This window comes from Homarus americanus, unplaced genomic scaffold (assembly GCF_018991925.1).
Source record: "Homarus americanus isolate GMGI-L3 unplaced genomic scaffold, GMGI_Hamer_2.0 scaffold24781, whole genome shotgun sequence".
In the NCBI taxonomy this organism is placed as follows: Eukaryota; Metazoa; Arthropoda; class Malacostraca; order Decapoda; family Nephropidae; genus Homarus; species Homarus americanus.
The window spans coordinates 411,069-427,500 of record NW_024723430.1 but is presented as its reverse complement, the minus strand read 5'-3'; the positions used below and the strand labels follow the sequence as shown (position 1 = coordinate 427,500).

The following is a 16,432-nucleotide window of genomic DNA, read 5'->3' as shown; positions in this document are numbered from 1 at the left end:
AATAAAATAAAGACATTTATATGTATGTAACTATGTTTGTGTGAGCATGCTCATGTCTGTGCCTGTGCTAGTAGATATCTTGATAGATATAGTAACTGTATATCATCCTGAGTTCTGTACTGTAAAATTATTTTCAGGTACAAGGCCCATGAAGAAAGAGTAGGAGCCATTGCTGAAGAGATGGGATTTAGTCATGTGTCACTTTCTTCTCTGGTGATTCCCATGGTTAAGGTAGTTCCTCGTGGCTTCACTGCGTGCTGTGATGCTTACCTTACGCCTCACATCCGATCGTATCTCAAGGTTGCTATTATAACTTGTGTGCTGTTTTATCATTGTTTGAACCCATCAACTGTGTTTAAATTACAATAATTTTTGTCCTTTAATATTATTGGTTTCAGTAATACTGTATAGTATCTGATTGTAAGTAAAGAAATTTAATATCACAGAGAAAATAAAGCTCAGTTCTCTCATAACAGTTATGAACACAGCTGTTTATCTAATGCTTCTTCATTTTCTTTTGTGCTGTATGACATTATACAGTTGTACCCCACTTAACGCGGTCAATAGAACCCAGAGGGTCCCGTGTTAAGTGAAATCCGCGTTAAGTGAACAACAGAACATATGGGATTAATTCCAATAGAAACCGGCCCGACCCCCAAACTCCACTTTTTGAAGGCACATACCTATGTTGTAGTAAAAATAACATCTTAATTTTATGATGGTACATGCACACAATTAATACTTAAGAGAAATAGAGAAATACAGTTGCCAAGTTAATGTCCATTCAAATAATGGACTCAACTCCCTCCCCCTCTCACACTACACTGCCGGCTCTTCCCTCTCAGAGAAATTTTTGGGGGAAAACCACTAAATTTTAATAAATAATACCTCAAACTAAAGTTAGGATAATACAATTGACATTGCTGGATTCCTTGTAAGACCAGGAATATTTTGAATATAAATGTCATATATTTTGCACAAAAGATAACATAGTTACCTAGAGAAAAAATTTTATCTAAAATTTGTATGTCTAATGCAAAATATATGATGTTTATATTCAAAATGATCATCAAATTATAAGAATTCCAGCAATGTAAATTATATTCAGACCGGGTAATTTGTATGAATTTTATGAGCTAAAACAAATATCTTCAGTTAATAAAAAAAAAAATAATTCTTCACGGGGTAACAGATGGTCGGTCGGTCCCTCCCTCCCCCCCACCCCCCACCAACCGTCCCAAGGAGATGTGTGGGATAACCACTAAATTTTAATAAATAATACCTCAAACTAAAGTTAGGATAATATAATTGACATTGCTGGATTCCTTGTAAGACCAGGAATATTTTGAATATAAATGTCATATATTTTGCACAAAAGATAACATAGTTACTCTGAGAAAAATTTTTATCTAAAATTTGTATGTCTAATGCAAAATATATGATGTTTATATTCAAAATGATCACCAAATTATTAGAATTCCAGCAATGTAAATTATATTCTGGCCGGGTAATTTGTATGAATTTTATGAGCTAAAACAGGCAGTCAGGCAGGGTGGCGGGTGGGGCAAATCTAAAAATAGCGTCTCGAGCCGGACACTCACCGCGTATATGTGGAAAAAATCCGTGTTAAGTGAAAGTTCAGCTCTGGCGAGGCACCGCGTATATGATAAAACGCGTTAAGTGAAACCGCGTTAGGCGGGGTAATACTGTATACAGTATATGAATATACAGAAGCAAACTTGTTTTAATTAGTAATTTCCTCAAATTTTCTAGTTGTTCCCTACCCTAATATCCTTCACCATCTTCTACAGTGAACATTTCAATCTTTTTGTATATTTATCCAGTTAATAATCTGTTACTGGATTTTTGTGTGGTTTATTTATGTTTCTTCTATGGCATTTGATGAATACATGACTCAGTCTTTGCTGATTCTTCATATTCACCTCTCCTATGCACATTCAGTACCGTCCCTCCACCTTACTTTTGATCTTCTGCTTACCTTGCTCTTATATACTTGTTCATTCCATATCCCTGTCTTCCTCACTCCATGAACATCTTGTATATTTATTTTCAGAGTCACTACTCTCTCCATCTGTTTTGTGTATCCAATAATTCAAGTCTGGTTCGTAACCTCATAAGCATTGTAGAAATTCAAATAGAATTTCACAAATAATTTACCTTGGATACTGTATTTTCTTCAAAAATCTCTAGACAATCTATCAAAGATCAAGGACGTACAAAGAGTTACTAGCCTTCCAAGAAACAGTTCATGTGAAACTGACCCCAAAATGTTTGTAGTTAGTGTCATACAGGTCACTTTAGTTAGTTGAAATATTTTAAGAATCATCTAGTTAAAAGACATGACACTCCAGTCCCTAAACAAAACCAAAAGCCCCGGGTCCCAAGAAAGTCCTTAATCTTGATTTATAGCAAAAGATTAGGTAAGTGGATGAATACCGAGCTAGCAGGTCCACACAAGGAGCTTGCAAGTTGTGGAGAAAACAGAAAAGTACAAAGGAGTGAACAGAACACCAGTGTCTCTTGAAACATAGCTGGAGGCTGGCAGCAGAAATGGAATGCTTGGGTGTCTGAATTGCTCATCTCCCTGACAGCTACACTCAGGCAAACCTCCCCTTTATTTTATTTGTACATATTTATTATGCACCAAGTCAGTGCAACATTAACAGTCACTTCAAGTGAATGTAAGTGTTCCTTTAGTCAACTGAGGAGTCTCAAAAGTTATCTGCGCACTACAATGAGACAAGACATTAAATGGTCTCTCCTTGTTGAATGTTTATAGAAACATTGACACAGATAAAGCGATCACTAACTTTGCTCAAGCTCATCCCAGGCAGATGGAATGAATAGACATTTTGGATGATGAAACAGCATCAGCCAGTGTATGATTTCTTCATATTATCAATGTGAACTAATCCTGAATAAATATTATTGCATTGCCTTGACTTTGTTTTAAATTTTGTGGTTACATTGATTTACTGCATTAAGTTTCAGTTACTTTGATTTATAGTGTCAACTTTTGTGGTTTGGTGTATTGTAATAAGGAGTGTGCAATATATAGTATACTGTACAGTATATTACTAAACATTCCTTTGACAATAATAATGAGGTCTTGTATATATTCCTTAATTATTAGTAAAAGACCAGCACTTTTTTTTTGTATTAAAGTATTACCCTTTTAAGAAATTGAATTACATTACTTTTAACCCCTAGGCTTTGGGTCACATATAACGTGCATCTGTAAAGCTTCTTGTCACATCATATAACGTGCATCTGTAGAGCTTCGGGTCACATCATATAACGTGCATCTGTAAAGCTTCTTGTCACATCATATAACGTGCATCTGTAGAGCTTCGGGTCACATCATATAAGGTGCATCTGTAAAGCTTCTTGTCACATCATATAATGTGCATCTAAAGCTTCTTGTCACATCATATTATGTGCATCTGTAAAGCTTCTTGTCACATCATATAAGGTGCATCTGTAAAGCTTCTTGTCACATCATATAAGGTGCATCTGTAAAGCTTCAGATGAACATGGTCAGGTAGAAAAGGTTTGCGAGGTCCTGTGGTTGAGTCCATTACAGTCAATGGGTAGCATTCCCATGCGGCGCGGGTCAGTTTAGCTAGTGCTCAGTCCAGCAACAACCAAAACTGTGTTTGGATTAACTTATGTTTTTTTTTTGCTTGCTTTCGTCACCATGGCTCCACCTAAACATTCTCCAAGTGCCCCTCTGCTTAGGGACACTCCACCAAAGAAGAGTAGAACCACATTTACTCTTAGAAAGTAAGTTAGACGATCAATTAGGACATCTCCACACAATTGTTAATGTCAATCCAACATCCTACACCACCATCATTCTTCATATGCGAGTACAGTACAGTATACCAGGTATTTATTATTATTATTAAAATGCTTAATCATCATGCTTAAGTTAGACATTCTTACGAGTAGAGAGAAGCCAGTCCACCCAGGTTGCTACGGTGAGGCTTGAGGGAGGCCACCCGTGACTCAGTCAAAGTTTGCAAATGGCTGCTATGTTAAACTTTTGGGAACTGATTTCGTGGACATATCAGTGCCTCCACAACATGTATGGTTAAGGATATTTGGTAGATGTTCTGTATGTGTATTAGTGAGCTACTTTAGAGGTGTACGATGTCTTTGAACTTTAGCTTTGGAGTATTTTTGGTGTTGGGGGTAGGGTTTTTTGGGATCCACCTGACGCATCCCTTATCTCCCTGTGTTATAATGGGTTTGCTCTACATGCCATTTTCTGGGAACGCCACCCCCGTGTTAAGCGAAGGGGCAGTGTACAGTAAACCCTGGCCAACTCTGACTAATTGGGGGAAAGGACAGTCCAAGAAGGCCTATTTTTCAAGTAGGTCTGAGATCTGAGGATAATAAAGTGTGAGATAAGAGGATGAGTCCAAGTCCAACCTATGTTTGAGAATTAAGGGAAATAGACTGAGATGGAAGGGAAAGTCTGTGTTAAGTACCTTGAGGGATTAGATAAAGAGAACAATACATAGACACAATCTAAATGGCCAATTATTATCGAAAATTGTTGAGAATATTCACCAGCTAATTATGTGGACACAGAGGCCATATAGGGCATTCTGACTCAGTTACTTCAATGCATTATGGATGGATGACAATGCATTGTGTACAGCAGTAAACATATAATTTGTTAGAAAGTAATGTCTTAAGAATTTATTATTTTACTTGATTTTTCACTGGTTGTTTGTCTAATGTACCGATGATACTGGAGTGACCTTGACTACATACCCACATATCCACGGCAGATCCACTAAACATCCACATCATCTTCACTATAAATACACGTAATCTCCACTACATGTCCACATCATATCCACTACACATCCACTTCATCTTCTTACACAACTTGGAAGGCCACCCATGCCATGTACATTCGTCGGGACTCGGAAACCTTTAAGAATCTTCGGGAAGAATTGAGGTTGTCCAAGCGGACAGCCACGCTCGTATGTCCATTTCAGATACTGTCCAAGATGGATGTAGAAGTGTCCGAGGTTGACGAGGGTTTACTGTTTCTTTGTTTATATTGTATTTACTGTATAGTGAAGATCAGAGATTTTGAAATGGATATGGCTGTATCTTTCATATACAAAAGTCATTGTGCTTCCTTTGTGTGTTTTCATGTTCTGTTATTACCCATATCCTCTGCCTGTTTCAGAATATGACCATGAAATCATGTTATTGATGAAGAATCTCATACAAGAAACATTTTGGAAAGGTGATGGTTATCTAATTTTTTTTCTGTAGATTTGCTGATGTCTTTTGTTGCATGCTTATATCTTATATCTAATGAGGTTAACAAGAAATTTCATGTGCCAGAAATTTGATTTAGTATTGTATTATTAATACTGTATGTTGCAACACTTTTGATAGACAATCAGAATGTGTTGATTCAAAGTTTACAAATGTGTTCCCCCTGATAGAGGAGATGCTGAGCTCCAGTCTTCTAGAAAACCAAGATGTAACTTTGAACTGAATTAATGTCTTCACCTCACAATATAGTTGACTTTGGTCCTGTAAACCTCATAGCATACTTGTTAACCTGGGTATAGTACTTTACTTTTTTCACTGGTTCTACATTTCTGTGGCTACAAGGACTATTAATATATTTCCATAATCCATCGAACATTGTTATTTTGCTTATTTTAAGTTAATTTGCATACTAACTAATCAATCGTCCATTTTCATTCCTACATATACTGTACAGTATCTGCTTCAGTAACTGTCTTTAGTGCTGTTTATATAAGTGGCATGTATTTGGTAAAGTTAAACCAGCATGGATAGATCTTATCTGTGGTGGTGCTGGGCCTTGAGTGTGTCCAGTAATAAGTGTGTTTGTATGAAAAATATTGCACATTGTTAGCTGAGGATGTTGCATGTATCACCCATGAATGCTTACAGTCCATAATATAGACGGATAAAGCTCAGTAAGATAATTTTATTTTCTATATCGTATACAGGAGGTATTAGGTAACATGATTGTGTGGGGGTACAAACTGGAAAAACAAATTAAACCTAATTAATCAGTAATTAATTGTATCTAATTGTGTTATTTGAACCCTTCCACATACTGTATCTAGTTGTGACAATTATTTGGTGTAGTTGTACATTTGAGGTTAATTATATTGATTTTTCACTTTGTACAGGTTACTAGGTCTACTTATTCTTTTTGTATGATGTGTGCTTAGGTATATACAGTATTGTGGCTCCATTTGGGTAAACTGACACATTTAAGTAATTTATAGGACTTCTTCCTACATATATCAATAAATGGATTATTTTAATTTTATCTCATTTTTGACACTAATAAATTATTATTTTATAGCCATGCATTAGCATTGAGCAACTGCAAATAAAGGGAAAGGACTCCCCAGGGCCCTGACAGTAACCAAGTTCTAAAAATTGGATAAACTAAAAAAATGAATTATTTTTCAGTTTCATACAGGACATTCAAATGATAACTCAAGGCAGGTTTGAAGGACCCAAAACAGGGAGAAAACTGAAGAGATTTACTGCCAAATGTAAACATGTACTGTATGTTCTGATCTTCAAATTTGTTCATATTAGCTATAACACTGACACCATGATGTAGCCATCAGATTCAATCACGCTTTTGTGCAATATGGAGCTGCTCAGCTCCTGCTATAACATTATGGACACTTGAGTGTTTTCTTGGGGTTTTAGTCACTTACACAGGATGTACTGCAGCCATACCATTCTTGGTTTTAGTGTTATGAATATGTTATGATAGGTTTATGTTGCATTGTATAAGCCCAGCTTTTTGGTTAGGTATTATCAAGTGCTCAGATCACCTTCCTTTATAATGAGATAAGTGTGTATACCAGATGTGGGTTGTGGCCAGATGGAGGTTAATTGAATTTGGAAGTTCCAAATCGGAAGGTTGCACTGGGTATTCTGCTTGGCGGTATTATCACATGCTCATTTAATGCTTGTTAAATGTTCTGGATCACGTGCACCTATAGTGATTTACTTGCATATATATATATATATATATATATATATATATATATATATATATATATATATATATATATATATATATATATATATATATATATATATATATATATATATATATATATATATATATATATATATATATATATATATATATATATATATATATATATATATATATATATATATACACACACACACACACACACACACACACACACACACACACACACACACACACACACACACACACACACACACACACACACACAGTATTACCCCGCCTAACGCGGTTTCACTAAACGCGTTTTATCATATACGCGGTGAGTGTCCGGCTCCAGACGCTATTTTTAGATTTGCCCCACCCGCCACCCTGCCTGACTGCCTGTTTTAGCTCATAAAATTCATACAAATTACCCGGCCAGAATATAATTTACATTGCTGGAATTCTTATAATTTGGTGATCATTTTGAATATAAACATCATATATTTTGCATTAGACATACAAATTTTAGATAACATTTTTTCTCTGGGTAACTATGTTATCTTTTGTGCAAAATATATGACATTTATATTCAAAATATTCCTGGTCTTACAAGGAATCCAGCAATGTCAATTATATTATCCTAACTTTAGTTTGAGGTATTATTTATTACAAAAAAGTTAAGTATTCTGGTTTTCCCACACATCTCCTTGGGACGGTTGGTGGGGGGTGGGGGGGAGGGAGGGACCGACCGACCGACCATCTGTTACCCGTGAAGAATATTTTTTTTTTTTTATTAACTGAAGATATTTGTTTTAGCTCATAAAATTCATACAAATTACCCGGTCAGAATATAATTTACATTGCTGGAATTCTTATAATTTGATGATCATTTTGAATATAAACATCATATATTTTGCATTAGACATAAAATTTTTAGATAAAATGTTTAATCTGAGTAAGTATGTTATCTTTTGTGCAAAATATATGACGTTTATATTCAAAATATTCCTGGTCTTACAAGGAATCCAGCAATGTCAATTATATTATCCTAACTTTAATCCGCGTTAAGTGAACAACAGAACATATGGGATTAATTCCAATAGAAACCGGCCCGACCCCCAAACTCCACTTTTTGAAGGCACATACCTATGTTGTAGTAAAAATAACATCTTAATTTTATGATGGTACATGCACACAATTAATACTTAAGAGAAATAGAGAAATACAGTCGCCAAGTTAATGTCCATTCAAATAATGGACTCAACTCCCTCCCTCACACTACACTGCCGGCTCTTCCCTCTCTGAGAAATTTTTGGGGGAAAACCACTAAATTTTAATAAATAATACCTCAAACTAAAGTTAGGATAATACAATTGACATTGCTGGATTCCTTGTAAGACCAGGAATATTTTGAATATAAATGTCATATATTTTGCACAAAAGATAACATAGTTACCTAGAGAAAAATTTTTATCTAAAATTTGTATGTTTAATGCAAAATATATGATGTTTATATTCAAAATGATCACCAAATTATAAGAATTCCAGCAATGTAAATTATATTCTGACCGGGTAATTTGTATGAATTTTATGAGCTAAAACAAATATCTTCAGTTAATAAAAAAAAAAATAATCTTCAGGACACTATCTGTCAATCAAAGTACCCCACCTTGCCTCCCCCCCTCTTCCAACCGCGCGGTCAGTCCCAACCCTCCCCCCCACCCCCCACCAATCCTCCCTTCAAGAGTTTTTAACATTTAGTATTAAATAATACCTCAGATTAAAGTTAGGATAATATAATTGACATTGCTGGATTCCTTGTAAGACCAGGAATATTTTGAATATAAATGTCATATATTTTGCACAAAAGATAACATAGTTACTCTGAGAAAAATTTTTATCTAAAATTTGTATGTCTAATGCAAAATATATGATGTTTATATTCAAAATGATCATCAAATTATAAGAATTCCAGCAATGTAAATTATATTCAGACCGGGTAATTTGTATGAATTTTATGAGCTAAAACAAATATCTTCAGTTAATAAAAAAAAAAAATATTCTTCACGGGGTAACAGATGGTCGGTCGGTCCCTCCCTCCCCCCCACCCCCCACCAACCGTCCCAAGGAGATGTGTGGGATAACCACTAAATTTTAATAAATAATACCTCAAACTAAAGTTAGGATAATATAATTGACATTGCTGGATTCCTTGTAAGACCAGGAATATTTTGAATATAAATGTCATATATTTTGCACAAAAGATAACATAGTTACTCTGAGAAAAATTTTTTATCTAAAATTTGTATGTCTAATGCAAAATATATGATGTTTATATTCAAAATGATCACCAAATTATAAGAATTCCAGCAATGTAAATTATATTCTGACCGGGCAATTTGTATGAATTTTATGAGCTAAAACAGGCAGTCAGGCAGGTTGGCGGGTGGGGCAAATCTAAAAATAGCGTCTCGAGCCGGACACTCACCGCGTATATGTGGAAAAAATCCGTGTTAAGTGAAAGTTCAGCTCTGGCGAGGCACCGCGTATATGATAAAACGCGTTAAGTGAAACCGCGTTAGGCGGGGTAATACTTTATAAGGTTTTCCAGGAAAAGAAGCTAAAAATCTAAGTGTATCTTGGTAGGTCTTCTATGTATGGGTAGCATCCTTCACACTGTTAGTTCCAGGGAATAAACAAGAAGGAAGAGTGTGGTCTGGACCCTAAAAGCTGCACCACCAAACTTGTTTCATTTTGATTATTTCAACTAAAAATTATTCCAGCTAACATACTGTACAGTACATGTGGCTACACCTTTCTAAAAAAGCTAACTTTATTGGTTTTGATACAGTACTTTACTTCAACTGGGAAAAAAAAAGACAAAAATTAACTAATGTTCTTTTAACAGGGATTTTCTGCAGGTTTCAAGAATCAGTTGAAAGGAGTCAATGTCCTCTTCATGCAAAGTGACGGAGGATTAACACAAATGGACAGGTGAGAATTTATTACCAAGGGTATTTACCATCATATACTGTACAGTACTGTATTGAGTATGTAGTTGGTCATATTATTATAATATAAAACTACTAGGGGTAGGTGTGTTGTTTTTCATGGTATAGTAAGACTTCAAAGTTGGCTTTTAGTTCAGTTTTCTTTGACGATTTCATGTCTATATATTTTAAGAATATCAAGAGATATTAAATAATTAGTATTTCTTCTTTTTTTTTCAATTTTACCCTGACTGGAGGTGTACTGAGGGCCTAGTGATGGTAGGTTTTCTTGGACTTTTGACAGTTTCTACGGAATGGCGTACAGTAAAATCCCCTTACAATAAATGGAGTCTGTAATCGGCAGAATACTGTACCTTTCTCTTGCTGTTGAAACTTTCTGAATATCATGTCTGCCCTTGAATTGATTATATATATATATATCACCCAACAGTGAATTCACATGAGTAATAATTTTCCATAAGGTTATAAAATTGCATGGCTTTCTTCATAATAAGCAGTCCAGAAAGTAGCTTACCCTCACTGTGCTTATACGTATTTGTGTTTTAAAGAATTTATATATTTTTAACCATATTTTGAAGGGCTGAAATTTAAAATTTCCAGTATGTATGTGAAAGAAGTATCCTACATAAAGTGGACCCAAGGTTTGCTAAGGTGGTATAAATAAGCATACTGTACTGAGAAAATGGGAGGCAAGTTTGGTAAAGAGTGTATAGTTCAGAGGTGAAAGTTAGGAGGGTGATGGAAGGATTCTTTAGGTGGGTAATGCTTGCTTATGTGAAGAGACAGGGAAAACTTGATTGATAACTGGGTCCTTATTGTGTTAACCCCTTCACTGGCCGATGATGCTATTGTGTCACTATACAAACCCTTAGAAGTAAACAGTATTTGAAAAAATAAATTAAAAGAAAAATCTATGCAATTTGGATGACGTAATTTGCGTCATCGACCGGTCTACGGGCAAAAGGGTTAAGGGGCTAACACACTTGTGCATTTTTCCTTCAGTCAGATTTGCTGTCTTCAAAAATAGATTATCACACATGCACCCTGCTTATGTCATCTTCAACCTCAGACCATAACAACAAACATGGCAGACCTCTTATGGTAGTTGGTGTAACAGCCGTATGTACTGCCTGTAAGGTCCACTCGTGGCTCATGATGCACTATGGTCCCAGGATAGGCCTAGCTGCTACAGCTCGCACTCTCCAGGATGTTGGCAGCTAACAGGTGTGATGTGTTAGTTTGTCATGGGATTGACTCCAAGGACTGGGGAGCAACACCTGGCAGCATCACCTCAGTTGGCTCCTTGTGTAGTCTTACGCCAGTGGCCCACCTTTAGAGTGCAGTAGAGTCTGGGAGCGGCGCAGATCAAATGATGAAAAAATTTTTGAATTGACTCCCATTCCCCTTGGCACTTTGCACCTCGTCAAGCTTGAACATAAGTGTGTGAAATATTATTATGATTAGATTGCTAATGAGGCGCTGTCTTAATACTTTTACTTTTATCCTCTTCGTTATCCACTTGGGTGATTGGTCATGTCTCTGTTACGCACTGTTAGCAAGTACTGGCCATGCACTGGCTCGTGAATGAATCTGAACGACTGAACCTGCTCCACTGTTGATCAAGTCTGGTCTTGAAAGATCTTACTTTCGGTGCCATCACAGCACTCTCTGGCAGATTGTTCTAGAGTTCACAACTCTCACTCTGAAAAAGTTTGTCCTCGCAGACCTCAGGATTGGTGGCTAATTCAACCCTCCTGCTGCTGCTTTTTTTCCATTTAGACTTTGACTTAATCTAACCATGTGTGTTTCAGATTCATTGGGTCTCGAGCTATCCTATCTGGCCCAGCCGGGGGTGTTGTTGGCTATGCTATGACCAGTTATCAGCAGTTTGACAGCAAACCGGTAATAGGATTTGATATGGGAGGGACATCAACAGATGTATCCCGTTATGCTGGTGAATATGAGCATGTGTTTGAGAGCACAACAGCAGGAATAACAATTCAGGCTCCACAGGTGAGTTTTGATGTGTAGAAGGATTAAAGATTGAAGGAAATGGCTTTACATTCAGTTGGACTAAAGTGAACATTAAATGAACCTGTAGTATAAAGACAGTTTGTGGATTTTGAGAAGCAGATAAATTAAGTGAATGACAGATGTGTAAAGATAATGTAATTGTTTTAATGAAGAAAAGAGCATTTTTTTAAATGATGAGCATGATAGAGTTAAGATTGTAGTAAGCTCCAGCCTCAATTTTATTCTTGGTCTGTAACTTCATTGTACAGTACTGTAGTTAAAGGTACAGTAATCTGATATGTAAACAATTTAGTCTATAATATCTACCGTTGTCCATGGTTAGTAATACTGCCAGATCCTGGCAATTTGTGTAAGTGGCTCAATTCATGTGGGGAGGATGACAGTTGTAGAAAATGAATTTGAACTGAGAAATTTTATGTTATAAATGAAATGTTCATTGAACAAATTACCGGGTATTTTGTTTAGGATTATGGATGTTTTTGGAGGTTATTGGCAATACTGTATGTTGATAATAAGAGGAGGAAGGAGCAGGGAGAGATATCAGAGTTTGGAAGAGACTCAATTATCCTGACTTGAAAATAGGGATCATAGTGACTTGGATGTATTAAAAATGCTGCTGAATGGAGACCTAGCTCTTAATTTGTGTTATGATTCCTTTAGTTAGACGTGAACACTGTGGCCGCTGGTGGAGGATCGCGGTTATTCTTCCGCTCGGGGATGTTTGTTGTTGGACCAGAGTCTGCTGGAGCACATCCTGGTGAGTTTTTGGTGCAAGTCACATTATTTACACTGATCAACATCTCACTTAGACTAATTAACACTGCTGGATCATTTCCACAAATACAACATTCATTGGTCATTAATACCTGTACAGAAAATTACTTTCACCTTTGTAAGAGTTTGATCAACTTCATATTTTGTATTTCTGATTTTGATTTGTTTGAGACTATTACTGATTTTACAATTGATAGGTAGATTTTTATTCTTTGTAATTACAATAGTTATAAACTTTCAGGTCCTGTTTGTTACAAAAAGGGAGGCCCACTAGCAGTGACTGATGCCAATCTGGTATTGGGTCGCCTTTTACCACAGTACTTTCCAAAGATATTTGGTCCTAAAGAAAATGAGCCCCTTGATAAAGAAAGTACTCTGAAAGCTTTTAAAAGAATAACTGATGAGGTAAGCTATTAGTCTGTCTCTTTTTCCTTCACATAATTTGGAAGTGTACTCACAAAAAAAAAAAACTGCCCAACTGGGTCCGGTGTTTGGAAATGAACACAATGTACAGCAGTTTCAGTTCAGTTTGTATTTCTGAGTGTGAGTTGCATCTTCAGTTATCATAGCTGTAGTTGTTATCAGGTGCAACTCACAATCAAAAATACTAACCGAACCGAAATTGCTGTACATTGTGTTCATTTCCAAACACCGGACCCAGGTGGGCAGATATTTTTTTGTGTGTGAGTGTGCATGCGTGCTTGCATCAAGTTATGTCAAAACTTTGTGATCCAAGAAGTTGCAATGAAAGATTTTCATAGGGGTATTTTATGGAATGGTTGGGTGAATTAGGAAGATAGATTTAATAAGAATTTACTGTAGTACTGTATATGTGACACTGAGAGGTAGGAAACCCTGTTCAGAGAGAGTTAAGAGGGCAGCTGGGTATTGAGAGTACTGTATTGGCAAAGTTTTGCATACAGGTAGACTGAGATGGTTTGGGCATGGGAAGAGAATGGAGGAGACCAATTGGATCGTGAGATATATTAGTCTTAAAGTGGAGGGGAGGAGAGCGACGGGTAGGCCAAGAATGACATGAGGAGAGGTTGTAAGTAATTATATCAGACTTAAAAACTTGATGAGAGATGCTGCAAGAGACTGTTCAGCATGAACAGCTGCCATCGGTTAATTGCAGCTAACCCACGCAAACCTTGAAAGTGGCCATAAAGTGTTGTTGTTGATGTAGTTGTCATTCATGAATACTGTATTTGCCTTTAATGAGCATTGTAAGTCCAAGTGGAAGAAAGGACTGGGAATGGGATAAAATGTCAACATCTTAGAGGTATGGTTTTACAAGATCTCTGAGAGGCTTCTACTATTACCTGTCAGAGGTATTTGTAGATCTTTCCTAGTGTTTTCTTGAACTGAACATTCTTCTGAGACTCTGGAAGTTTGTCATTGATCCCTGGAACAAGTTCATAAGGTTTAGGATTCTGTAGAGTCTTTGGTGACAGAGAACTTGGATATGGCTGTTATGAAAATCATATTCTTCTTTGCTCTCACTTCAGGTAGTCATATGTCTGAGCTCCATGTTCTGAGGAGAGGCAAGAATTTTGTTTAACTATATTAATTGAACTGGGTATGCTACCTCAAAGTGAGTTTTGTACGTTAAATTTGTTTAAATCGGGAGAAGCTACTCTTAGAAGCTGCATAACAAAATTTGGATTTTTTTAAGCGTCGCTCATAATGCGTTGCTGTGTATAATGTTGATATAGTTTCTGCTCGGGATGCAAACAGCAACAAATAAGTAAATTCTTCTGGGAAGACAGTTAGAGGGAAGCCTATGAGGGAATAGCAGGGGGTGTGTGTTCTTGATTCTGGTCGTCTTGTACTGTACTGAAGTGGAAAATGGTTTACAAAAAAAGTGGAGACAAATCACTTAATATATATCACTTTTAAATAACTGATTGTGAGGCTCAGTTAATATCAGCACTTTGATTTTATACAACTTGAAGGACAAAAATTTCTGCCCTGACATATCTTGTGCTGTATTAATTTTTCAAGATCTTGCTTCATCTTCCAATTTTTTTTAGTGTTATGCTTGTTTATATGTTAATATTTTTACAGGCTGTCATCAGAAATTTAACTTTATGAATTAGTTGTTATTAATATCTTTATTTCTTACTCCACCTTTGACAATTTTATTAATTCTGTAAAATAATTTTACTGAGTGTGTGAGTGAGATGTTACAAAAGCTACAATGAATGGATGACAATAAGTAGAGAATTTGTGCTTGTTCTTGGTTTTGGGCACTAAAATATAGTGGGAAATTGCTTAAAAATATTAGAGAACATTAAATTTCACTGATATGGAATTATATGAACTCTTTTTAAATATATTTTATTACAGGTGAATTCCTCAAAATCAGATCCAAGCAAACACCTCAGGTATGAAGAGGTAGCAATGGGCTTCATTCGTGTGGCCAATGAAGCGATGTGTCGGCCAATCAGAGCCCTCACTCAGGTAAGTTCATTATGAAAACTCATAATAGGCGTTTATTGTAAGACGATTTAAAAAGCACGGAATAGCTAACGCGTTAGCTCTCCCGGACTGTCTTTAAAAAATACGACATTGTACTGTGTCTTGGGAAAAAATGTTGTACAACACAGTCTTCAGAAAACAATAGAGTTAGGACACAATACGGAAAGAAATAGTGAAGAAAATACAGTGAAATTTATGGAAAGAAAGACAAAAAAGGAAAAAAGTCAATCAGTCAACAATAAATAAGAATAACACAAAAAATCTGGCCCATTGTAAAGGTGGGTGGTCTGGACTCTGGGGTGGGACCCTTAAACCACACTACATACCTCTCGTCTCGCTGCTACATTTTTTACAGCAGTTCGCATACATAAACACGCAATACAGTCGGCCCTTAACATACGCAGGGGTTAGGTAACAGAGATACCCGTGAATGTTAAAAATCCGTGTACTATTGCTGCCCCTAAAAAACCCCTGGTCCCCCATGTACTTATTTACCGTATATACCTGTGTGTAGTTCGAGTTTTTAAGACCAAATTATTTGGCAAAAAATTGCGGGTCGACCTCTAAACGGGTAATAGTTTCGTTAGGTTGAAAAATATTTACCAGTAACTACCAGTAAACAATGGAAACGACGCACCAACGCACCTCTTCGCTGATATGGCCCTAAAACCCCTATCAGAGGTACCATATTTTACCTGTACTGTACTGTACAGGTATCCCTCAAGATACAAACATTTGTGATACAAAAATTTGCTTATAAGAATTTCCTAAATTGATGCTACTATTTCGAGAAATGAAAGGTTCCCCATTTATACGAATTTGAGTCAAGGCAAAAATTTAAATTTCGCGCACTGGGAGTCAGCTGGTGCAGCCATCATGGGGAGAGATACGTAGAAACATATACTTGCTCACTCATCATCCCCCCCCCCCTCCTACATCTCCCACAAGCCCACATCCTTCCATTAGTTGTATGTGTGAAGTGATCTCTCTTTATCCATGTGTATTCGTGCCATCCTTTCGTTGTACCTTTCATTATTATATCCAAGCGTTCAGCTGGATATTTCACTACCCATACCATACCGAAGAAACCGCGTAA

At 36.4% G+C, this 16,432-nt stretch overlaps 1 protein-coding gene across 1 annotated transcript in view; it reads left to right on the top strand.

Annotated features, from left to right (window-relative positions):
* The window catches only part of LOC121863462 (5-oxoprolinase-like), a 63,151-nt gene that overhangs the window by 7,868 nt on the left and 38,851 nt on the right, over positions 1 to 16,432 (top strand). Inside the window, exons 4-9 of the mRNA XM_042362138.1 lie at positions 138 to 300; positions 9,945 to 10,030; positions 11,859 to 12,060; positions 12,742 to 12,838; positions 13,097 to 13,260; positions 15,205 to 15,318. Of these exons, the coding sequence (XP_042218072.1) occupies positions 138 to 300; positions 9,945 to 10,030; positions 11,859 to 12,060; positions 12,742 to 12,838; positions 13,097 to 13,260; positions 15,205 to 15,318 (826 nt within the window). The remainder of the gene's footprint in view (positions 1 to 137; positions 301 to 9,944; positions 10,031 to 11,858; positions 12,061 to 12,741; positions 12,839 to 13,096; positions 13,261 to 15,204; positions 15,319 to 16,432) is intronic.